The sequence below is a fragment of the Hipposideros armiger genome, unplaced genomic scaffold, assembly GCF_001890085.2.
Source record: "Hipposideros armiger isolate ML-2016 unplaced genomic scaffold, ASM189008v1 scaffold_135, whole genome shotgun sequence".
Lineage (NCBI taxonomy): Eukaryota > Metazoa > Chordata > Mammalia > Chiroptera > Hipposideridae > Hipposideros > Hipposideros armiger.
In genome coordinates, this window is record NW_017731485.1 from 2,420,108 (window position 1) to 2,445,933 (window position 25,826).

Below are 25,826 nucleotides of genomic sequence, written 5' to 3' on the forward strand. Positions count from 1 at the left end.
GAGAGGTGTGCTTAAAAGCATGGGCGCTGTTATATCTGACAAAGGATTTATAGCCACAACATAAAAAGAACTCTTACAATTCAGTAAAAAGAAGCTTAGCCAAAGGGGGAAAAACGGAGAAAAGATATAAACTTAAACGTCATTAAAAAAAAATACAAATGGCCAATAAGCACATAAAAGATTATCAACACCATTAGTTATTGGCACATGCAACTTTAACCCACCATGAGACACCACTACATACCCACTGGAATGGCTAAAAGTTAAAAAGGCTGATAATACCAAGTGTTGGTGAAAATGTAGAGCAACACGAACTTTTATGCACGGCTGACACAGCCACTTAGGAAAACTGCTGGGCGGGGTCTTATCAAGTTAAGTATACACTAGTCTGTGACCCAGGAATTCCGCCCTAGGTACTTACCCAAGAGAAATTAAAGCATGTGTCTATACAAAGACGTGTGCAGTTTCACTCACAGGAGCCCCAAATTGGAAACAGCTCCAATGTCCAACAACAGGTGAAAAATCCAACAAAGATGGCACACCCATGCAATGGAGTACCACTCACCAATAAAAAAGGAGTGAGTTGGACTTTCACGTCCAGCTGTGATGGAGGCATCGGCAATAGACAAACCTCCTTCTTAAACAATGAGAAAACCAACCAAAATAGGCGAAACAAAGGTTTTCAGACATCGGACAACGGGGAGCACAAGACCGAGATTCCCCAGAAAAGGGGAGCTGTGGTGACAGAAAAGACACAGCTTGGTCTCTGCCTCTGGTTCCTGGCACAGAGCTCCTGAAACCCTTGTCATTTCCTACGTGATAAGAGCAATAGGAGCATCTTTTTCTCCAAGGAGGTGACTCTGGGTGGCTCCTGCAGGGGGGCTGGTCACCAGAAAGACCAGGCCATGATTAGAAGCTTGGAATGATCAGCCCCCATCCTCCAGAGGGGAGAGGGGCTGGAAATGGAATCAATAGGTGATCACGCCCATGGGAGGAGTCTCCCTAAAATCCCAACAGTAGGGGATGCAGAGCGCTTCCAGGTGGGTGGACACCCCCCAACTCCATGGGGACAGAAGCTCTGGCACTCGGGACCCTCCCAGACCCCGCCCTGTGTATCTCTTCATCAGTATCTTTAACAAACTGATACACGTTAAGGGCTGCCCAGAGTGCTGTGAGCCACTCTAGAAAATGAATCAAAACTGAGAGGGTTGTAAGGAAACTGAGGTTTGCAGCCAAACCTCCTTCAGTCAGGGGATGGTTAAACTCATTGGGGTACATCCACACTATGGGACGCCACTCAGTAGTGAAGGCAACAAACTATGGTTACGCAGTCGTGTGGATGGACCTCAGGGGACTGTGCCGAGTGGAAGAAAGCCAATCGTGAAGGTTACGTGCTGAATGATTCCCTGTATGTAAAGTCATCGAGAAAGATTAGTGTTTGCCTCAGGGAGAGGGGGAAGTGTGGCTACTCAGGAGGCACCAAGGAGCCTTGTGGTCACAGAATAGTTCTGAGTCTCGAGTAGATTAGTGGTTACATGAGTCTACACATGTGACAAAACTGTGACTTATACACACGCATAAGTGCATGAAAATCTGGTGAAACCTAAATAAGCTCTACCGATTGCACCAATGTCAGTTTCCTGGTTTGGATACTGTAGCAAAGTTATGCAAAATGGAATCCTGTGGGGGAAATTGGGTAACGAGTACACGAGGGCGTGACCCTTTTTTTTTTCCTTTTGCAACTTTCTGTGAATCTATAATTAGTTCGAAATAATACATGTTTGAAAGCACCCAGAGGAAAAAGTTACATTACGTGCATAGGGAAAGGAATGAAGTGATTACTGCAAAAACATGCATGAGCCTCTCAAAAACGTCACGTCAAAAGAGTCCAGATTGCATGATTCCATTTATATGAAATTCTAGGACGGGTAAAACAATCTACGGTGGCATAAAACCCATCAGGACTTGCTGGGATGCTCCTGGGACACAGTGCGGGGAGCTTACTGCAAAAAAGGTCACCAGGGAACTTTGTGGGGTGACATTTCTCTGTCTTGATTGTGGTGGTTGTTATATAGACACATATATGTATGCATTGATCTAATCTCAGCGAACTGCACACTTAACGTGGATGCATTTTAATGTACTGTAAACTATACTTCACCAAAGTTGATTTCAAAAGAGAAAGGACAGGCACGGGCTAAGCAGCCAGGCCGCCTGGTGTGAATCCCCTCTCTACCGCGTACTAGCTGTGTGATGGTGCCCGAGGTCCTTAATCTCTCTGTGTTTCACTTTCCTCACGTGTAAGGTGGGGTTAGGAACGGTGCCCACGTCACAGGACTGTCTGAAGATAAAATGCATTAATGACAGTAAATCACGTAAGACAACCCATGACACATGGGTTTATTAAAGAAACAAATAAGCCAGACGGATATTGTCAACGCTCAAATCACAGAATGACTGGGGGAAAGAATGTTCCAGAAAAAGGGAATGGCAAGTGCAAAGGCCTCGAGGTTCGGAACGCAGCTGGCATGGTTAATAAATCGCACGAAAATCAGAGCAGTGGGGGATGAGGGTTAGACCACTGCCAGCAACTCGACTTTGACCTGGAGGGAGACGGGAGCCATGGAAGGGATATTAATTAGCACAAGCCCGAGAGACAGGCTCTGTTTTAATGCCCATGAATAAAGTTTTATTGGAACAAGGCCACGCTCAGTCGTCTGCATGTTCGGAGACTGTGCGTTCTACAATGCCCAAAATATTTACTCTTTGTTCCTTTACTGGGAAAGCGTGCCAACCCCCCTTTTAGAGCCACATACTTACATATTTATGGAAGAAATGGGATGTTTGAGACGGCTTCAAAATAGCACGGGAGGGAGGAAATACGGGGTGGTGGGTGCCCATGAGGCAAGGTCGGCCATGGGTGGGCACAGGAAGCTGGGTGATGGGTAACTGAGGTGCATTGTTGTCTTGTGTAGACTTTTGCACGTGTTTGAAATTATCTGTGTAAACCATTTTTAAAAAGGAAAAGCAAAACAGAAGAGACTGTGTGTTTTGAATAAAGGAGGGTGGGTAGGTGAGGAGAGACTGGGTAAGAGGTTTGAGGGGGGTGCCCAGAGGATGAGGAGGAAAATCACAAGCATAGTGCCCTTGAGGTCAAGTCAGGTGAAATCTGGGAGCTGCACTATGGTTCCCTCAACTCTCCATCCCCCAGATACAGATAGCCCCCACCTCTTCACAAGAATTTGAAGGGAACCCCATCATGAATCCTTAGGGTTTTCCAGATTATTTCAGAGGTGCCTCTGCATTCTTCCATCCAGATTTCCCTGGCTTTGTCTAGCTTGTTATGCAAATAGATTCTTTATCCCCCCCAAGGGGACATCCTCCACCAGCTTGGGAAACAGTTATGCTCATTTTACTGCCCAGGGCAAAAACAAACTGAAATTTCTGAAACCTCCAGACACCCAAGCACGCATTCTAACAGGTTTTGGGGGGCCCAGTCCCAAAGCACTTTGTAGATGCATCCAAGCCCCCCCAACCCCATGGCAGGTTCACCTCTCATAATCACTCTTGCTGGGTTTGGGTCTTTGGGGCCTTTGGCCCTTCTATCCCCCTTCCCTTTGGTCAGCTGCCCTGGGGCACCAGCCTCATTCACAATTCTCCAGTTTCCCAGACAATGAGGCTTCTTGTGCAAATGAGTACAGTCTCCCTATTAACTCTACGGAGAGGTTTACAATTACCGAAACAGACGCCCGCTTTCTGTCTTCGTTCCAACGAAACCCCAGCCCATCGCCAGTATGGGATTTGTTTTTAATTAAAAGCCCTTTGGGTCACTCTCTTTCAGGAGACTGGCCAAAACGGCTGAAAGGCCCGAACAGGGCAGTGGTGATTAGGGGGTCGATAGCTTCCTCCAGGGGACCCACCTCATCCCCATCAAAAGGCTCCCCCGCTGCAGGTGGGTGGAAGTCAGCCAGGCGAGGACTGCCTGGGTGGAACCTAAAATGAATATGGCAACAATCACGCCAACCCCGAAATGAACACAGTTTTGCCTGAGAAACTGCGAGTATTTGGACGAGCAGCAAGACCAATGGTTTTAAAACCGGGAAAGTCACAGGCAAACCAGGAAGAGTATGATCACCCTGCAGATAGATGGAGAGACATTCTGTCTTCTGTGAAACGTGCAAAGACACCGGGAGGCTCCTCCAGTGCTGGGGCACCCCATCCCAGACACCAACCAACAATTTGCAATTACAGGGAGTTTAGCGGTCTGCAAAGCCGCTCCAGCCGAGGTCTGTGCTGTGGGCACATACATACCTATGGGCCTGCAGATTTGAACTTGGAGATTTTAAACACACACACACACACACACACAATTACTATTCATACAGAACGGGCTAATTTGTCAGGCCTGCAGAATACCAGGCTGATTGAACTGGATTTGGATTTTTTTTAAAGCCCTACTGTCGGAGTGGCCAGGTTCCCATGGGGTGTTGAACTCCAAGGAAACTGGCTGTTTCTGGACCAGAGGCGTGGGCGCTGCTCTTGCCCCAGCCCTGTGTCTGACGCGGAGGCCCTTCCTCTCTTCTAGTCTCAGGGAAGCAAGCTGGAAGGCTCGGGCTTCTGTGATGATAGCAGGAGGGACAGGAAGCAACAGCCTCCCTGAGCATCTTCCATGGGCCAGGCCCTCCCTTCTAGCTACTCTTTCCATTAGCCCTGGGCACTTACTTAGCCTCCCAGAGGAGTTCAGTGGACACGCAGGGTCACACAGCAAGCCAATGGCAGAGGGGGGTCCCCTGCAGGGCTGTCTGACTCCCTAGTAATCCTAATCCCAGCAACCGCTGAACGAGAACGAGCTCAGTGTATGCCCCTCTCTACACGCGCTGTCACTCCATCCTTGCAGAATCTGTGAGGCAAATACAGTAATACCTTGGTTTGCGAGCATAATTTGTTCTGGAATCAGACGACTCGTATTGCAAGCCGTCGCTCGCATGTTAAAAATGTATTAGAAATGCTTGCTCATCTTGTGGAACACTCGCAAAAGACGTCACTCGCAATCCAAGGTTTGACTTACCATTATCGCTGTTTCACAGGTGAGGAAACTCGTTCTAAGAGGCCCAGGGACTTGCCCAAGGTCACACAGCTACGAGGTTGCAGAGCCAGGTCCCAAACCCAGAGCCGAATGATTCCAGGCGCTGACCAGCTTTGCCCTCCAGCCTCTCTGCTCAGCAGCCTTGAACCTTGAGGTGGCCAGTGCTTTACCTGGGCCACCCATGCCTAGCCGTGTGCTGTTGGGCAAATCCGTAACCTCTCTGGGCTTGCATTGCCTCCTCCCCGCAATGGGAATGGCAGCAGAACCTCCCTCTCGGACACTGGGTATGCACTTTTAAACGGCATCAATGTACCCAAAGCATTTGCTTTATCTGCGTTTTCCATTTCTTGCTCACAGGGCTAAGCGGGAACAAATGGAAAGAAAGGAGCCCAGCACGGACACGTATAAAAGCGCAATGACTAGTAGCTATTATTATTATTATTATTGATGCTATTGTCTTGGCTGCTGCTATTTTCATCACCAAGTTGTGCTCACTGCTGTTCTTATTACCATTATTATTAGGTGGGTTCGGATCCCTGTCCCGGAAGTTTCATCTCATATAGACCCCCCCCCCAAGGCCTGAAGGCCGCTGAGCCCGCCCTGAGCCCCTCTCCTTTCTCCCTGTCGCCGCCGCCCCAGGCACGCCCTGCACCCCTTCCCTGGGGAGGCCCCGCAGCGAGCGCCCAGCCCGCGTTCCCTGCGCCCTGAGGCGCGCCCGCCCCTGTTCCCTGCGCCTGGCCCCGCGGAGCCCTCCTGCAGGACCACCGCGCGCGCCTCACCTGGGGAGCCGGCTCTGCTGCTCTGAGCCCCGCGGGTGGGAGGGCGCGCGGGGCACGGCGCGCAGGGGCGGGGCAGGGCCGCGGACACACCCAGGGCGCGCCCACCGCCCGGCGGGGCTCGTGCGCGCAGACAGCGGGGCGCAGGGCAACGCACGCCTGCGCAAATCGTCCGCCTCCAGCTTCGCCGCGAGAAGAAACTGAGGCACGGAGCGCTGCTGGGGTTACCGGGCCCCGCATGGGGCTCCCTCCTTAAACCCGAAGCGGGCTGGACGCAGACAGTTACGCGCTGGGGCTCGCCCCTCCGAGATGGCAGCGCGCAGGCAGGATGCGCTCCAAAGACATACCCACCCACTGCGATGTGGGGACTTGACTGGGGTCCGGGTTCCAGCTGACCACTGAAAGTTTATGAGACAATTGGAACAATGTGGTCGCTGGATATTGAATGGTTGGGTTTATTTGTTTGTTTGTTTTTATGTGTGATAAATGTGGATGTGTGGGTACATATATGCACGGAAAAGAACGGAGGGGCAGATATAAAAATATTAACAGTGGTGCTGTCGGGCTTAGGGGATAGGTAAAGTTTATTTGTATTTCCTTTTCATCTGTATTTTCCACGTTTTCTATAATAAGTATGTTAGTTAGAATGCAAAACCCAGTAGGGCTTTCAGTCACAGCCACCTTATAAATAATAAGTAATAAAAGCAAGTGGTGACAGCAAGTACAGGAAAACCCATTTTGTCAAGCTGAGTGTAAAGGCCTGCGATGTATTCTCAACCACCTCGGCTCTACCCTCTACCGTTTGAAAAGTGCTGAGGGTTCAAAGGCCTTTAAAACCAATATTGTGTTGACTCCCGAACAGGATGCAAGAAAACAGTGTTTGGGCATTCTCTGTTCTTAATTATTTTCCAGAACTTTTAAGAAGTGCAGGTATATAAGACATTCCGATTTTACCTGGTCATGTGTTTAGGGAGAAATCCTTACTTTTGATTTTACGTGTATTGAAAGTAATTTGAAAATGGCCTTGTAACAAAAAAAAAATAGTATTTTAATCCATGTGAGTACAGCATATTGACCCTAATATCCAGAGGGAAATCTTAAGTTCTAATTATGTAATAATATTCTCCTAATTCTCCAAACGTATAAAATTTCATAGCTAAAAACAAGTATTTCAGTCTCAGAGAACAGATTCCAATTCCGTGATCTCAGTACAGATAGCAAGCTAAATTACTAGTAAATGAAACCCAATGCCATACAAGTTGAACTATGAAAACAAATCACTAGGGAAATGTAAATCAAAACCACAATGAGATACCACCTCACACCCATTAGGATGGCGACTATCAAGAAAAGCAGAAAATAACCAGTGTTGGTGAGTATGTGGAGAAAGTGGAACCCTTGGGCACTGTTGGTGGGGATGTAAAATGGTGCAGCCGCTGTGGAAAATGGCATGGCAAGTCCTCAAAAAAGTAAACGCAGAAGTACCATATGATCCAGCGTTTCCAGTGCTGGGTATAAACCCCAAAGGAAGTGAAAGCCGTGCCTCAAACAGATACTTACACACCCGCTGATAGCAGCTTCATTGACGGTAGCTAAAAAGTGGAGGCAGCCCAAGTGTCCATTGATGGATGGATGGATAAGCTAAATGTGGTCTGTACATATAATGGAGTCCTTTTCAGCCTTAAAAAAGGGAACAAAGTCTGGCACGTACCACAACATGGATGAAACCTTGAGAACATTATGCTGAGGGAAATAAGCCAGTCACAAAAGGACAAATATTGTGTGATTCCATTTATATGAGGAACCCAAAGTGGGGAGTCTGACATAGAAAGTACAGGGGTGGTTGTCGGGTGAGGGGAAGAGGAAACGGGGAGTTCGTGTTTTATGGGGACAGCTTCAGTTCTGCAAGATGAAAAGAGGTCGAAGGATGATGGTGGTGACGGCTGCATAGTAGGAACGTACTATACATACCACTGAAGCATACGCCTAAAAATGGTTAAGGCAGTCACTTTGTTATGCGTGTTTTAGACAATAAAAAACTGGAAGAAGGGCCGGCCGAGTGGCGCGATGGTTAAGAACTGGCTTGGGATGCCAGAGGGCCCCGGTTCGGATCCCACATATGAGGGCCAGTGACACTGCCCTCTACAGCTAAGATGCTGAACAACAGCTCAACCTGGAGCTGGGCTGCTGAGAATCGCCTGCGACGGCATAGGCTGTAGCCTCTGTGGCAGTGGGTTGCCATGGGCTACCGTGTGTAGCCAGCAGCCAGTGTGAGCGGCCGTCCAGAAGCCGGCGACTGATCTGCCTCGCCCGGGAAGAGCGCAATGATGGTGCCAACTTGGGCCAGTGAAGCAACGTCCTCCACAACTAGACTGAAGAACAAAAGGACAGCAACTTGTCTGTTCCCATCCCCCAAATTCCCCAATAAAAATCTTTAAAAAAAACTGGAAGAAGATAAGCGGATACTGGTATGGTGTCAGTGAACGCTAATAATTTTTAAAGCAAGCAACTACATGGGATGTGGTATCCTGAAGTGCCTCCCAGAACAGGAAAAGTTCATTAATGAGACAACAGGTCAACAGTCAGTAGTGTACTGAATACTGATGTACCGGTGTTAATGTCTTACTTGTGACAGATACACCATGACTATGTAACGAGTTAACATTAGGGGAACTAGGGAAAAGGTATACAGGAACTGTCTGTATCATCTTTGCAAGATTTCTCTAAATCTAACATCATTCCAAAATAAGTGTATTTTAAAGTGAGTTTTAAAAAGCGAGAACTAAAAAGAGAATGAATGCCACCACAGAAGGCATAGATGACACAAATATATTAGAAGTGACAAAGCGAGCAGGAAAATGTGAATGCCTATAGAGACCTACAGTAGATGTGAAAGTTAAATTTGTATTGTATTGTTCACTGTTGCCTAGCTGTTGGCTCAGCGTCCTCTGATTGCAAAAAGGGAAGCTGTTGCGTTTTATACTGCAGTAATATTTCCTTAATGATTCTGGGTGCATTTTTACATTTAGGTCACAAGCAAATGTTTCTGATTATGGATACAGTGTGAACTTCCGTCTGCCAATTCATGGTTTTTGGTGTTTTTTTTTAATCTTTGGTTTTAAGTTTGCGAAGGTCCTGTTTTGAGTCAATTTTGAGCTCAGGGGACTCCTAGGCAGTACCACTCAGACCACATAGCCCCGACGCAGTGCACTGGATTTGGGGGTACGCAGGCACCTGCACAAACGGGGTAGGTCCCCTTTGCCACTGGAAGCCCACGTTGACTGTGCTGCAGTGAGAGAAAAAAGATCCCGAAACACTTCATCAGTAACCAAGTGGTTGGGAAGCAATCGGTGAAAACATCTTGCTTCTTTTGGAATCTATTTAAATTCCATACTCAGAACGAAGGGAAAACAAAGCTTTACTCAGAGAGACGGCTTGAAACAACGAAGTTTTGTTTCCCAGCCCAGCTTCGTTACTATGAAAGGCCAAGTATGTAAAAACTGATATGACACGTAGAAGGGTACAAAGTACACTGTCGCTTTTAACTACTCTGCACAAGGGAGGCATGACTAGGGGTATTGTCCCTTCTCTCCTTCCCGTCTCTGAAATCAGTGGGCTCAACGCTGAGGGGCTTATGCCGCAGGTGCAAGAGGCTAGAATCACAGGTGCAGCTTGCAAGTCCTTTTTCCCCCAACCTAAGGTCAAATGGTTAGCTTGCTTTGCACACAAATAGAGCTCTTCTTAATTTCTCTAGCACAACCTTAATTTGATATGCAGCAATTACACAAGGAATGGTGCCGACAAGAAGGCAGTTTTATTGTACTTGGGGAGGGAGGGAACATTTCATTCAGGAGGGGGGGGGAAAGGCTTTGACATTCAGTAAGCAACACTGCCACCTAGTGGAATGGTGACACACCACCAAGCCTTCCAAGACCAGATAAGAAACGTGAGCGGATTTGCTGGTTTTCAATTTTCACCAAGAAAACACCACTTTTGATAAGCTGGCCTTCAGAGAGCCTCAGATTTTGAGAAACGATTTTTATCTTTGAAATGCATACATGTATGTGTTTTCTCTGCTTTTTTTGGGGGGGGGGTAAAGAATGAGTTTTGGGTTTGTTTCTAACAGACCGTCAAATTCCCCATTTCAAAGTTAGCGACTCATCGTTAGGACCGTTGATAAAGAAGCAAAACTCAACTGTACAAGAACTCCATTAAGTCTACACATTTCCTCCTATTTTTACAATCTAGGGTGCTAAGTACTTGCAGTTCACTGATTTGAATTCCTGGAAAAAAACGTGTTGAGGAGACCCAAGATGGTGGAGTCCACCCTGTGCCCGCTTCCTTCCATGAACACATTGAAATTACAAGTAAATTATAGAACTAGCCACCTGGAGGACCCCCTGAAGCCTCGCTGGACAGATGCTCTATAACTGAGGAGAGGAGGCAGCAGCCACGACGCCGAGGCTGGAAGGAGGGCGGAGACGCGGACCGGGCCCCTCACGGCGCGAGGCGGCCGAGAACCAGCAGGACTATGTCGGCCGCGGAGGTTCCACCAGAGGCGCGAAGGACCCCAGCCCCGCACCAGGCGCCCCAGCCCGGAGTACTGGTGCCGGGAAGAGGAGCCCCCACAACATGTGGCTGTGAAAAAAAGTGGGGATTCTGACCAACCGGGCGGGACGGAGGCGGCGGGGAACCCAGGCGGCCTTTTAAACGGGCCGGCGCACAGACTCGCTCACTCGCAGCCACTCACCTGGGGCTCCGGCGGGGACACGGTGACTCGGGGGTGTCAGAGGCATATGGGGGTCAGACGGAGGTGTGTGGCTTCCAGGCGAAGGCTGGAGGACAGTCACCGTTTTCCCTGTGAAGAGTCCTCCTGAGCAGCAGCGCAGCCGGCGAGCGGGCGCCATCTTTCCTGTGTTGAGCCCGCCCCCTATGACCAAATCTGCATCTGATTGGTCTGGTGAGCTCTGCAGCTCCACCCCCCGACTCACTGGGACCCCGCTTCACCCAACCCCCTCAATCCAGGAGGCACTTTCTCACCGACAGCCAGCCCCTCCCGCATTGCACTCTTCTTGGAATACGGTCCGAGTCCGTGGGCCCCAGGTGGGCTGCGACTGGCCTCCGTGTGCTCTGAGACTTTTGCTGAGTGGAGCCTTTTGCAGTCTGAAGCCTTCCTTTACCACATATTCAAGTGGACTCCCATCTTTCACGCAATGCTTTTCGGGCATCCTTGAAGCCAACGCAATAAAAGGCGCTGGGGGAGCCTTATATGAACTCAAACATGATGCCAAAGTCATCTCCAAAAAAGTTTATTAGCATGATTAAAAACATTTTCTTGAATAATGACAGAAAGGATTTCTAAACATGAAAGAGTATCAATGGCTATACCTTATAACCAATATTTGCAACTGAATGGACACCTTTATGCCAGCCTTCATTTTATTAAAAACGATCCATATTTGTGGGTTCCTTGTGAAGTATGACTATTGCTTTGACTGGGAATGAGTCCCCACTGCAATTAAGTATAAAAAATATCTTCCATAATTGGAGTGAGACCTGCATTACTGAGTAAGAGTTGATAAAAATCCTCCAAGAGTTGGGTTTTTGTTTTTTAAAAACATTCCTTTTACACACTACAAAGAAATCATTAGTATTTTGGCTTTTTTAATTCCTACATGGTATTTGGAACGGCAGTCCCCAAAGGTCCTCCCTCCACGTAATTGAGAATGCAGACCCTCTCCCGAAGGCCCCCCCGGAGGCCCTGAGGACGCCAGCCCCCGCAGGCTCATACTGGTTTGAGCACAAAGACGGCGTCGTCCAGCACGTAGTAGTCGTTGTACATGTCCCCCTCACACAGGTACGGCAGTCTGGTGAAGGCCTCAATAACAAAGCCGGCTTTTTGGAACACTTCGGGCAGGCTGTTCACTTGCTCTTCCCAGTTCTGTCCTTTTATTTCCAAAATTTCTGATGGTTTCTCCCACTTGCCACCTACTAAAACAAATACAAACATTAAGTTAAATTCTTGAACAAACAAGTTATTTAAAGAGAGGAGGGGGCAGAACAGTGTGCCAAGTCTGGCAGCCTTGTCAGCTCATCGTCCGGCTCCCCGAGGCAGGCAGATGGCGGTAAGGGACAGGCTCAGCGGGGCCGATGAGTGTCAGAGCAGGAAGGTAATCTCAGGATTCTCTGGACCCAAAGTCCACACTGTTACCTTCTCTGACAGTTTCGGACATCACTCTCCCTTGGACGGCCCGCGGTGTAATGGTTAACGGGGCTGGAAAACTGCTCATTAAATAATATGGACTACTGAAGCAGGGAGTAACACATGATATTTGAAAAAGGGTTTTGGATAAATGCAAGAAAATACCATTGATGTAGTAAACTTATGCAATGCACTGACCAGAGGTTAATTAACCTCTCTAAAGGCTGAAAATAAAACCAGGCTAGAAGGATTTTAATTTCTAAAAACAGATCATCAGTGTGTTTTTCAAGGGAAGGTGATCCACTCGCAAACTTTTCAGAGCAATTTCATAGAAGTTACGCCTCAGACCAGAGACAGGCAGAACACTAACATGGATGAGTCAACCCAGCGTTTCTTCCAACAGTCATTTCCACACCTATGAACATCAGATGCAGGGGTGGGGGTGGGGTGGGGGTTAAGGTCTTCAAGTTTACATACACACCAAGCACTGACTACAGGGAGACACCCATACGCACACCAAGATAACGGTACATAGATTTGGGGTTCATATAAATTTAGATACTATGGTGATGTAAAATACATAGATATAATTAAAAGTGTTACTAAACTCAGACTGGGAATAGCTTCTGTAAATGATAAAATATACAATCGACAGGCGTCAAGAGTGCAAGCACCGTGGTGGAAAGCTGTCTTGCTCTTTCCAGTGGCCCAGCACCTGGCCCCTCTCCTGGAGTCTTGGTGGCAAAGCCTGGGGAAGCAGCTTTTCTGCCTTCCCTTCAGCTAAGGCACCAGCACATGACCTGAGCTCAGACCTGTCACCTGAGTCCTGGGAGTGAGGGACCCAGAGAAGAGGGAACAGGAGGCTCCGTCTCCAAGGGGTGAGGGGGAGTAGTGATGGTGAGACCGAGGAGCCGGGGCAACACGAGCTGTACTAATGCCAGAGTGTGCCCACGCCAAGGCATGTGGTGTTTGATGGCAGCAGTGTGGGCTTTGGATCAGTTTGACAGCGTGACCTGGGGCGTTCTTCTTGGCTGCAGCCCCCCAACCACAATTCTCCAGTCCTCCCAGTGACTCTGTGAGCCTTCCCCCAACCCTTTCAATAAAGCCCCTTTTGCTTAAGTCAGTGGAGTCAGTTTCTGCTGCTTACAAAGAAGAGCCTCTGAGAGTGAGGGGAGCGGGGGTTGGGGCAAGTCGGGGTTGACAGAGGTGCCGCCCATCTGCTTCACGGCACTTTGAAATGGGGTCCCGCAAAGCTGGGTAAGAGTTAGTGGCACACAGCTTGTTTCTTCATTGCTCCACGATGTTCCCTGTTTGCTCATCTGTCTCTCCATGAAGACGCCTCCCGCTGCCCCCCGACTTCCCACAGGTGCCTGCCCTGCACTAAGCATACGGGAGTCCAGGACCAGCCCACGACCGGTGACAGAACAGCGCTGGGACTTTAGACCAAGAATGATGCGTGGAACAGCTCTCCTTCCTGGGCATGTGCTACACGCGAACCGAAACCTCACTCAAATCACCTAATGCCTGTGAGCATTTGTAAAACGCAAGAAAAATTTATCATATGAACATTTAGAAATGCGCTCTAGGTTAAAAATCTCAACTTCACATGGTGAAACGGGGGTTACAAAAAACTTTACACAATTTCAAAAAGTTCCCAATTATGGTTCCTTAATAAGAGTTCCTCTCTTCAGTTCTTCCTTTCTAAAAAGAGAAAGGAAAAAAAAACAAACGCCGACCGACTCTCTTCAAATACACACTGCCCTGGTGCGTGCGCACACCAGAGATGGAGGCTGTGGGTGCAGGCAGGATCGTTCTGGGTCTGGAAGTCATCCGGCTTCTCTTTTGTGTCGGTAAGCTTCTTCTGTTTCTCCTCCATTTTATTTAAATCAATTGCTATTTTTTGTCTGATGTGTTTATATGTTAAATACTAATTCCACAGAGAAGAACTATCATCTATTTTTTAAATTCTGCCTTCTCCTGTTTTTCACCCAGGAGAGAGAAAGTGTTTCCTACGTCTCAGTTCTAATAATCTCGCCATAGTTCTAATAAATCTAATAATCTCAGGTTTGCCCACGAAATTTGAGTCGTAGGACAGTGAAGGGGACAAAAAGCTCTGACAATTTTTTTCTCATCTGTAAAGAAACATAGCAAAATATTAACAGTGGTTTATTTTAGGCCAAAGGACTTTGGGTGATTTCTTGCGTCTACGTTCAGGAATAGTCTATTTCTTTTTCTAGTAAGTACATATTACTTTTACAAACTTGTAACTAGTGTTATTTTTAAAAAGAATCCTGATCTTTTAAAGATCTGTCAGGGATAAGATGAGTGGGATCTGCCCTAACCTGACGTAGGGGTGAAGCAGCAGCTGGGGAAAGACACCGGCCGGGGGCTCTCTGTGCTGCCCGCTAACGTTTGAAATGGACCATGAGAGGCTTTTGTTAAGTGTCAAAATTTAGTTTTCCACTTATTTTCCAGTTTGCTTTTTAAAAACAGTAAAGTGATCTTTTCTTATTCCCTCCACCAAGGAGATAAACTTTCAACCTTACAGAAGGTACTGTGTTTTTCTAAAAACTCCTACAGAGAATGAGAGTTCTTAAAGAGGCATTTTCCACAGGAACAGGCTGTCTGTGGTGGGACATGTTATCCAAACTTCTCTTTTTTGCTGAGAGGTTGCTCCACTGGTGCAGGGGAGAAACAGAAGTTTCCTCACAAGTCTGTGCTCTCACAGGAAACTGCTACAACTGGTTTGCTCCCGCTCAGACAGGGGACTTCGGGGAAGTGGAAAGTAGGTGGGGATATCAAACTGCCAGGTTGCTAAGGACTTTACCCGGGGCCATTAGTTCTCCAAGGAAAGTGTGAAACATCAGCTCCAGGCTAAGAACTCCAGGGGACGGAGGACCTGAAATTGAGCCACTGTTGGTTAGCTCTGTGACACTGTGACAGACCCAATGCCAATTCAAATTTCCGAGATCCCGTGGTCATTACACACGGTTGAGAGTTTCTCTGTGCCGTGAAGGTGACAGTCTGGGCAGGGGATGTGGGGTGGAACCACGATACAGGAGTGAAGCCAGTTCCCTTGGCTGGTCTTCTCCGGTCACTAGGGAGCTCCCAGCTCCTCTCGAATCGTACAAATGCTCAAATTACGACGTGGTGAGAACAGATGTGCCTCACAGGACTTGTAAGAAAAACGTACCGTGAAGAAAGCCCTTCTGAAACTTCAGCACCAGGCCACGTGGATTATTTTCTGATCCCACTGAGAGCAAAGGGCAGACTCGGACAGATGGGACCATCTGGAAACACTGCTGGGCAGAAGTCAGGCTAAAAACTGGCAAAAAATTCCAATTTGTCTCAACCAATACAATTCTACATAGGGCTGCCCAAAAGGGTTTACTTAGGGCAGGACTTCCATCTGTAAACACCTGAGAGGCTTTCCAGCTTCACATGCCTGGGGTTAGAAGGTCAAGTTGGGAGTCAACCTGCATACTTGGGAGGCAGCCCGTGGTGGGGAGGCACTGGCCTGGGTGTCCAGTCCCAGGCCTACTAACACCTTGCTGTGACGTCCACAATTATTTCTAAAATGCACGTAAGACAGCGGAAACAGAAGTGGCGGCAGGAATAACTACCTTTTCTTAAATACTTCCTACCGGGTAGGCAAGTAAATGCCCCTTAAGCATCACTGGTCTTAAATGCCCCACTAACCCGAGGCGGAGAACACCACCCCCGTTCTGCTGATGAGGAAACCGAGACGGCACACAGACCAGAGCAGGCAGAGCTAGGGGCCCACCCCATGCCCGCGCCCTGTATCACAGTGGTGTTCTCAGAGATAAAAGCTGCAAGAGACTGCAAAGCAGTGACGAAGTGCCAGGGAGACGTGGAGCTCGCGCGGCGGGGGCGTGGCTAGCCCGCCGGGCGGCTGCTCAGTCACCAAGCCCGCTATCCCCCAGGTGCACATCTTGCCTTTCGTCTCCCATGGGGACACCAGACTCACAGGAAACAAGCGAATCACTGAGAAGTCAAGCAGTCCCAACCCCACGAGGTCAGAAGCGTGGATCCCCTGCTGCCTGGTGGCTGGGTCACGGGGCACATGGCCAGGAGGGGCCCTGACCCCCGTCCCCCACTGACCACAGCAGTCGTGTGAGGCCGGGGCACAGATGGGGAGACAGGCTCTGTGCCACGGCGGGGGTGAACACGGGACCCCAAGCCTCTGCTCGCAAGGCTGATCCACTGTCACCTCTCTGGGGCTGTCCCCAAGGAGCCAGGAGGTTAAGGGCGGGGGACACAGGGAACCAGGAAAAGGGAGGGCCCCTGGTGTCCTATTCTCAGTCTTGTTCGCGTGGGGAGTAAGAACAATTTGGGGTTCCCTAGCCCACAGATGTCAGGGAGGCGAACAGTCCACTAACCATGCCGTCTCCTCCCGCAGGTGTTGCCGGCGACTGTGCCATATCTGTCTCCCAACCGGCCACCCTGGAAGTGGACAGTGCCGAAGGGGCCGTGACCCTGCTGTGCTCCTTCACCACAACGGGGTGCCCGTCCGAGCCGCCAACCATACTGTGGTTTCGCCTCGGTGCCCAGCGGCCAGAGCGGCTCTGCGTGAGCAGCCAGTGCACGAGCAAGGCAGACGAGTTCACCAAGACGGAGGACCTGGCACAGAGCCAGGCCTTGCTCACGGTGAACAGGGTGACGCCCAATGACAGCGCCATCTACATCTGCGGAGTAGCCTCGCCCAGTGCCTGGGAGCCGAGGGCTAAGCAAACCGGGGCAGGGACAATGCTGGTGGTGAGAGGTCCGTGGCGGCGGCTGGTTCCGGTCCCCGCATTTCGCTCAGGCCTGCGAACGCGTCCCACGCTTACACGCGGGTTACGAGGGAGCGCTGCTGACCAACACCCTGGCCAGTGGGGGCCGTGACCTGAGACAGGCGGCCATGCAGTGTGGCTAAGGAGCCACTGTCACCGCCTCTCCCAGTCTCCACCCACGCAGGGCTATGTTGGGGGCTCTTCTCTGACCCGTCCAGGCCTCACCCGTGAGGGCGACCACTGGGTGCTCCTGTCTGCCTACTGTGGTGACCAGTGTACGTGCCGAGGCCAAAGGGAAGTGTATGACGGGAACGCTCAGCTCCCACAGGACCTGGCCCGGTGGCACCACCCAGGACAGAGCACTAGAGGAGATAAGTGATCACTAAATCAGACGCAGGAAAAATAGGTGTCATGGAGAATAAATACAGATGTGGGGAGAGGCCCCTGGCCCTGCCATTCTGTGTGGGCAGAACAGGCGGATCCGAGTGGCTCTGGCTCCTCGGTCTTTGTTACAACCCATGACAAGTTCCTCATTCAACCTAGCTAAGTCCTACAAATTAAGCAATTTCAGAAAGAAGTTTCACATGATTCTGGGGGAAGGAAGGGATGGGCAGTAACTCCTAGACTTTTTTTTTAATCTTTTCCCTTAAAAAGGACTCTGGTATGATGAGCGCTGAGCTCATTAAAACGGGAACTCAAAATCGGTCAGCACTATGGTGTTAAAATAGGGCTTTGAGGACCAGCATTCTCCTGTGTTATCATCCCTGCTTTGAATCGCTAGGGGCATTCTCATGGGCTTTGGATATTCCACTGCCATTTAGCCGTAGTTATTCTCACCTGTAAGGATAAATTACAAATGAGTTACTACACACAGCGCACTTTTACTGGTACCTGGCTTATATCCAGTACTCGATAAATGCTGGCTATAGACAAACACACAGCAGCTGTGGAGATCTGTGTATCTCACTGAATTAGCCTCCTATAAAACTGTCAGCCAAAAGAAAAATGGTTTGAAAGAGACACAGGTCTCAAAATTGCAAGCTTCTGTGAAGAGAGACGCCTCCTTAGGAGCAGAAATGAAAGTATCATAATGTGGACACAGCGATTTTTCTGCCTTTCCTATAGAACTCCTAATTTAGCACTTGAAACATTTTTAAACGTTTTACAGATAGGGTTAATTTGTCAGTTTCACAACAAAAACCTATGTTGTATAGACTGAGTTCACTTGATGAGCACCTATGGGATATTTAGTTGAAAACTACAGGTTATTTAGATAATAACTACAATTGAATTGTATTTTGTACTTCAAATAACCAGGTGCTTGAAGACATAGCATGTGACTCCGTCTGTCCCTACGGAGTCACAGGCCACTTCCTGTGAGGAGGGAAAATTCAGAATGTGAGAATGCACTTGATCATTGTGCTTCCCAAGGCTTCCTGAGAAGGGGGGAGGGGGGAGCACACGTAACAGCGCCTGTCTTTTAAGCATGTGGGGGGACCCAGATCCTGCCACAGATTGCACTGGTCAGCTTTGTGTGCGGAACAGTCCGAGGTCACAAATGTCAGCAGTGACACCAGGGCAAACAGCTTCACTCCATACATGGACTCTTGGTGACAGCTGCACATTTCTGCCAAGAGAAATTTTAAACGCCCTTGAATAAACTGTCTTGAAGTGGTTACCTATCTTTAGGTAGCACTTTGCAATATTTTCGGTATAATACATCTAAAGAGTTGATGAACTGGCTTTAACTATATCATATACTTGGGTGTCTTTCGAATCAAGGTACTCTGAATACATTTTTATATAAACGGTCAAACAGGGTTCAGTTCCTGTTTCACCTTAAACACATAGCTTTGGCTGTATTTCATACACATATGTGCAGTAATAGGTTTCAGTAGTGACTGAGGCTCTTTCTGTTTTTGTGATTAACCCAGAAACAAAGGGTGTCAGCTCAGGATCGCGGAGTCTCCTGATAGCTCTCCTGTCGCTGCTCTCCATCTACGTTGCGGGGGTACTCGTGGCCTTAGTGGTTCTCTCCAAAGTAAGTCAAACTGCCTTGCACTGGATGTCCCTATAACCTTGAATATTGTCACAGGAAGTCACTGCCACCTCTCCACACGTGAGCCTCAGAAATAGCTCACCCAGTTAATACCTTTCTGAGCACCTGCAGGAGAGGTCTGGAGAAGAAAGTGTACATTTCATCGCTGAGATTATTGACCAGAGTACACAAATTACAGTGTCTTCTCTTTAAAAGCCAGTGGCATGGGAATAAGAGGGCCTTCTTTGTAACCATGTTATCTGCTATCTTTCTGCTGGGGGAGGGTAGTAACTGTTATTTATGAAAGGTTTAAGAATGAGCAAAAAGGGGTTAACAAAGAGATGAGAAGCTAGCCGAAAATATTTTTAAAAGGCCTACAGTGTTTGAGAAAGACCATCTCCTGGCCCATTGCCAGACATGGGGGTCTGCGTGTATTCAGTTATGATTACTGTAAACTCAACAATCAACATCAGTTATTTATATTATATCATATATGATGATATATTGTATTATAAAAGCATCTCAGAAATGACACGAAAATGACTAGCTCTTGTACATCATTTAAATAGCAAGTTAACTTGACTTTCCTTTTCTTCTTGACAGCCAAAATCTAACACTCTAAGAAAACCAGAAACAGAGGGTCCACAAAAGGTACAGACCAATACTTGTAAAACATATTTTACATTGTGGCTGGTTGTAACTATTTCAAATTTGAAACATTTTAAGAAGCACGGTAACTTTCAGCCACAGCTACTGTTTCTAATTGTTGAGACTACCCAATGATAATCTCAGGTGGTAAACTGTGACTTAAACATGATAGTTCCTAGCCACAAATTGTACATAATATACTCAAAATATCCATTACTGGTAGGTATACATGTGCTGGGGGAGTGGGGAGTTTCTGGGAGGTGGCAGCAAAGGGAGAAAAAGCTCTGATGGTGTCCAACAATCACCGCTTCTAGTCCCAAAAGAGACCTTTTTCTTCTCATTTGTATTTACAGAAGAGTGCTCGGCATATTTTTCGGGAAATTGCCCAAGAACTATATAATAAGAGACACGTGGGAACAAGCCAACAATCTGTAAGTGTAAAATATCACAAAGATTTCATGCAGATATAAAGCATGTTTGACTAAACAAACTAAGCTGCCAACAGGCTGTCCATAATTGCGGCTTCCTTCAGAAAAGCCTGAGAGAGGGCTTTCTCATATATGCATTCTGATATAGAACCTGTTTTGGTAAATACGTAACAAAGGGCATCCGATACATTAGTCGTAAAGCGACCAGGCTGGCACCTTAGTGACATGGATGCACACTGGATGCAGGCAGTGCTCCTTTTACCGACAAGGATGCTTTGGTGGGTTAAAAGCTACTTTGCACAGCATCTTACATGCAGCAGGAGGCACTGAGTAAATGTGGCAAACACGTGGGGATCGAATTATACAGTGAACATTACACACTGCTAAGGCAGGAATAAATTCACATCAGAAAAGATGCAGCTAATACAAACAGAAGTTGGGTATTTCTCCAGTCCTTGGGGCTGGAGCGGAAGCAAGAATACACCCATCTATGTTAACTACACGACATTCTGACAATGTCTCTTTAAAGTCCTGCATACACAGGTTTTTCAAACAAGACACTATTTTAGGGCAGGCACAGTAGATATTCAAGTTTCCATGATGCACAATCAGACTGCTCAGATTTGAATTAAAATGTATACAAAAGCACACACTCAGGTGCTGAGGGTATTTTGCTCCTGAACAGCAGTCTTGTAAGAAGGCAAATGTAACAGGTTTCTGATAAGAGGTGTGTTTTTTCAGACCCAACTTTTAGAAAGTATTTTCATCTAGAAGGGCATGTCACCCAAGTAGTCACTTCATTCTTCAAAGCGTATAGAAATACACACACAAGTGCTCTAACCACCTCAGACGCTGCTCTGAAGGATTACAAATGCCTGTCCACACTCTTCTTAGTGAGGCTGGGGAATCGTTTTCTGCGAAGGGGCAAAGGTGAGTGGCCCGAAGACGGGCCCGGGAGGAAGAATTGTAACCTGTTCTGAGGCTGGGCTTTGACAACGGCAACAGAACAAGAAAACTGATTTTCAGTTTCCACCTCTTACACTGAACTTGGGCAAAATGGCAGCTTGACCTTTAAGGTTGCCGGGAGGTACTCAGGGCCCAGAATGCAGGATGGCATCGTAGTCTGTATGCTGCCCATGGCGCGACATCATTGGCTGTGCAACCCTAAACATGGCTCGTTATTTGCTATTGCAGGAGAAAGACAACACTTACGAAAACAGAAGGGTACGTTACAACTATGAAAGACCATAACAGTGTTTTCACTGTCAAGTAAGTCACTGAAAATCCAGACATTACAGCAGTGTGAATGGACACACCCCCATCAGGGCTTGAAAAACAACTGAAGGTAACTGGAAAAGAATCGGCGAAAGGAGGCGTGTCTGAGTACAAGGCAACTACAACCAACGCTGATGACCGAGCTGCCAAAACCCAGCAAAACACAGCGGAAAAATAATTCCTTCACTGGCTAAAAGACTTCTAAGCAGGCTCATATTTTCCAAAGCCTCCATTTTTATAACGTGCATCCTATGATTCACTCAACACGCAGGCTACGTGATGACTGGTACCCACAAGAGTCAAAGTCATACCACATGCCTCCATGTTGAGTGGAAGAAGTGTCTTTATGGTTGTGGAAGTGATGGGTCAATTAGACTGAGTTGGGAGGGAGGGAAGCCCCGCTGTCTGAGCTAGAGGACACCCTCCTGCTAAGCACCTTGGAGCAAAGCCCGTCCCCCCTGGTGTGACACGGGCTGGGGGATGGCGCACACTTCCTTCCAGGGCACGCAAAGTAACTCACGTGTCGCTACCAACCCAAAGCGAGAACAGGGTAAGAACATCGCAGCTAAAACGCAGACACGCCAGGGCAGGCAGCTGCACAGAGAAAACCGCAGCATCAATAAGCCCAGTCGACTCTAGGGGTCAGTGTGGTGCAGACAAGCCCAGGAGAGCGTGGGCTGCACTGGACCTGAGGTTGCCTCTGCAACATTGTTTTTTATCAACTAAGGAGTGAAATATCCAATTAGGACTGGTACAGCAAGCATGTGCATGGAATTCAGCGCCATCTCGCTGAGAAAACATGTTATGGGTTGTTCTGTGAAAGCTACTTAGGTGTAAAAAGTCTATTTTAAGTACTCACAAGTACGCAATCATTAGTAAACATGAATTACAACCTATTGTTTTCATTTCATTAAAGTGTTTCTTTCAAATAGCATTAAATGAGGTGTATTCTTAGTTTAAAAATCCAGATAGAATTTTAAAATGTTTTAAGATCCCTTTGAAAAGGTTTTGCACTGATGGCTTAAATCCGTGATCTCCAAACTTTCTAGTCACATGTGCCAAGAAAAACGGAAAGGGCGGGGGGGGGGGCTAGAAAGCTTCTGGGTCTCTCTTTCAGTGTGTTGAGTGTGTGTGTGTGTGTGTGTGTGTGTGTGTGTGTGTGTGTGTGTATGCGTGTCCATCTGGTGTATTTATGTGTGTGTTGGGTATAGCGTATGTGTATGCATCTATACGGGTATATACGTGTATCTTAGACACCAAAATAGAAACTAAACACCTGGCATAAAAAGTAATACACAGTTAGCTGGCCCTTGAACAACGCAGGGTTAGGGGTGCCAACTCCCTCTCCTGCTGCGCAGTCAAAAATCCACATAGAACTTCGGACTCTCCCCAAAACTTAACAGCTAATAGCCTACAGTTGACCAGAAAAGCCTTACCAATAACATAAATAGTCGAGTAAGTAACACCTACTTTGTACGTTATGTGTATCATATAGTGAATTCTGATAATAAAGCAAGCTAGAGAAAAGAAAACATTATTAAGAAAGTCATAAGGGAGAGAAAACACATTCAATATATTTACTGGGAAAAATTCACATATACGCGAACCCACGCGGTTCAAGCCCATATTGTTCAAGAGTCAACCGTAATTAGAAATGCTAATATTTTCTTCTTATATCCCAAACTAAATTGCCTTGTGTATTCTTTGGGGTGCACACCCCCACTCTGAAACCATTAGCTTGGATGAAATGAATGAACTAAACCAAATGGCAAAAAAGCATGAGCACTGACGCCCTCCAGGTGGACGGGAGAATGTTGGGTTACGTCATTTCCTTTTCATTTCTGGGGGTCATTCATTTTGGTACTTCCAGGGCTGAAAATTCACCGTTCTTTGTGTAACTAATGGGCAGACAAAATCCCTAAGATAAACTAGCATTTCACTGAAAGTAAGCCTCACCCACTGTAGGCAAGGACTGTGTTTATTGAAGGCTACATATTACACAGCCAAAGGCCCCTGGACGCTGTCCTTGGGCCTCGTGGAGCTGGCCCGGCCAACCCCATCGCCCTCACTCTCTCCTGCCCTCTTGCATAAGCTGTTCCCTTTGCCTGGTCAGTGCTTCACGGACAAACACAGCCCAAATGCCACCTGCTACGTGAAACCTTCTCCAACTGCCCCAGCGGTTCCTGGGTCTCCAAACCCCCCGTCTTTGTCACACGTCTTACCGGACTATCCTGGCACTGCCTGTTTGCATCTAGCACTGCCTGCACCCAGTAGGCACCCCCTGCCTTCACGTGAATGCAGCAGCGCAATGTTTCTGCAGAGAAATCTTTTTCAGCACTTCACCTGAGGTACAAAGCACAGTCGCTCCCCAGCATCGACCTCACACCCTCTCCATGGAGACTGTTTGCTGAATCCCCAATAGTATTAACTGTCCTACTCTCTGAGCACCCAGGATTTTCCCTGGAAAGGGTTAAGCTATAGCTTGCTTAGATTTGTTTCCCATGACAATGCAGAGAGAATAATACTGACAGAATGAAAAGAGGGAAACAAAGATGTGGTTCTTTCTATGGGATTGTCGGAAAAGTCATGATGCATTTTTGCAACGAAAAACAGAGAAAAGTGCGTCATGGCTTTTCTGACAACCGGGCCCTCCAGACAAGAACCCTTAAATCTGCGAACGGGGTTCTTGGAACAAGTCATTTCCTTCTCTCTCCATAGCAGGCTTATGAGAACCCGACCCTCTGGCCAACGGGCATGTGGTTAAATGTCTGTGGAGTCAAGTCACATGACACAATGAAGGACGCAGCTTTAAGGCGAAGTTCAAATGCAGAATGAAGACATCGAAATTGTTAAAAGAGCTTCACAGGCAGATGTAAGGACACTGAAAAAAATTTCAAACTGAAGAGGTGTACACAACTGTGATCAATAAAGCCACAAATAAAACCAAGTAACAGGATAGGATGGGATGAAGGAAAGCTGCCACGTGTCAAACACCAGCGCAGGGAGAGGCTCAGCGGGGCTCTGTTCTACACATCAGATGATCTCGACCTCACGACAAACCTCAAGGTAAGCAGCAGCCCCATTTTTACAGATGAAACTCTCAGCTTAGTGAGAGTTACAGGCAGGAAGGGCGGAGCCAGACTCACAGAGGTCAGTCCACAAAGCCAGGGCTCCTTCCCAAGAGCGGTCCTGCTGACCCTTTAGACTGATGGGCTCTTTCAGACTGACCACCTCTAATTTAACCAGAACGATGACCCTGAAAGAAAGTGAGGAACTTGTCAGAAGCTACCTCTCAAAAAGCACAGAGCCTTGTGGGTGTCACAGGAGAAACCCACTAAACTTTCAAAGAATGGATATCGAAGTGTTCTAAGAGCATAAAAAGAAAAACTTCCAAATTGTTTTTTAACAAAGCCAGCAGAACACTGACACCAAAGCATGATGCAGATAACATCCTCCGAATAAATCAAAGATCAGCTACACTTATCCATAATATTAATGCTAATGTTTTTATTCACAATTTTTGTAAATACAATCGAGTGATGTGTCCCATCTCAACCCAGAACTGCAAGGGTGGCCATATATTAGAAAAGTGTTACCAATTTAATAAGTCAAAGGAAGAAAAAAACGGGATGACTACCTCCATGGATGTTGAATACAGCGGTGAAAAATTCAACAGTGATTCCTGATTTGTTACGTTCTTAATAAAACAGGAATAAAAAAATATGTATCTCAAGTCTAACAACCACAATCTCAAGCCAAAAGATCCATCATATTTAAAGTAGAAGTGTTTTCATTAAAATCAAAAACAAGAAAAAATGTCCACCATTTTTTATTAACATTTCCTGGAATCAACTACCAATTCACTTTGAGAGAAAAAAAAAAGTCTAAAAATGAAAAGAAGTGGCAAAACCATTTGCAGATGTTGTAACTGTGTATCAGGAAAACATAACAGAATCCAGAGAGAAACTATTAGAAACACTAATTCAGGAAGGTAAGACTGCAAAATTGATACAAAAATATCAACTGCTTGTGTACTACACATGATACTCATTCTAAATATGATGGAAGAGCCACTTGCAACAACACTGATGATGAACCCAGAGGACATGCTCAGTGAAGTTAGCCAGACACAGAAAGACAAACACTGTGATCTCAGGTGCGGGATCTAAACAAGTTCAACAGGTAGAACCAGAAGGTAGAACAATGGCTGCCAGGGGCTGGGGTGTGGGGGAAACGGGAAGATGTTAGTCAAACTTCCAGTTATGAGTAAGTTCTGGGGGTGTCATGTACAGCATGGTGACATCTGAGATTTGCTAAAAGTCTTAAGTGTTCTCATCACACCACACGAAAGGTGATGTGAGGTGATGGATGTGTTACTTCACTTGACAGTGCTAATCATTTCACAATGTGTGCCTATATTAAATCATCGCATGGCGGACCTTAAATACATACAATTTCTATTTGTCAATTATACCTCAGTAAAGCTGGGGGAAAAAACAGAAATTTAAAAAATGATAGAAGAAAAAATTCTATTTCTCTCTCTCTCTCTCTCTCTCTCTCTCTCTCTCTCTCTCTCTCTC

General features: G+C 47.2%; 2 protein-coding genes across 5 annotated transcripts in view; one reads left to right on the plus strand and one right to left on the minus strand.

The window, feature by feature from the left end:
- Positions 1-11,155: 11,155 nt before the first annotated feature.
- METTL9 (methyltransferase 9, His-X-His N1(pi)-histidine) overlaps positions 11,156-25,826 on the minus strand; it is a 41,429-nt gene continuing 26,758 nt past the window's right edge. For 2 of the 3 annotated variants that reach the window (XM_019649915.1, XM_019649913.1), the window contains exon 5: positions 11,156-11,853. In XM_019649915.1, coding sequence (XP_019505460.1) covers positions 11,648-11,853 — 206 coding nt within the window. In that variant the 3' untranslated portion in view covers positions 11,156-11,647. The remainder of the gene's footprint in view (positions 11,854-25,826) is intronic. The other variant, XM_019649914.1, reaches the window with a different exon arrangement.
- Positions 11,888-22,180, plus strand: IGSF6 (immunoglobulin superfamily member 6). Of its 2 annotated transcripts, none has more exons than XM_019649916.1 (6): positions 11,888-13,910; positions 16,485-16,847; positions 18,792-18,898; positions 19,499-19,546; positions 19,897-19,974; positions 21,166-22,180. In XM_019649916.1, exons 1-6 carry the CDS (start codon positions 13,640-13,642, stop codon positions 21,220-21,222), a joined length of 924 nt encoding a protein of 307 aa, XP_019505461.1. In that variant the 5' UTR covers positions 11,888-13,639; the 3' UTR covers positions 21,223-22,180. The 2 variants fall into 2 exon arrangements, with proteins under 2 accessions (XP_019505461.1, XP_019505463.1); XM_019649918.1 differs by having other exon boundaries at positions 13,768-13,914.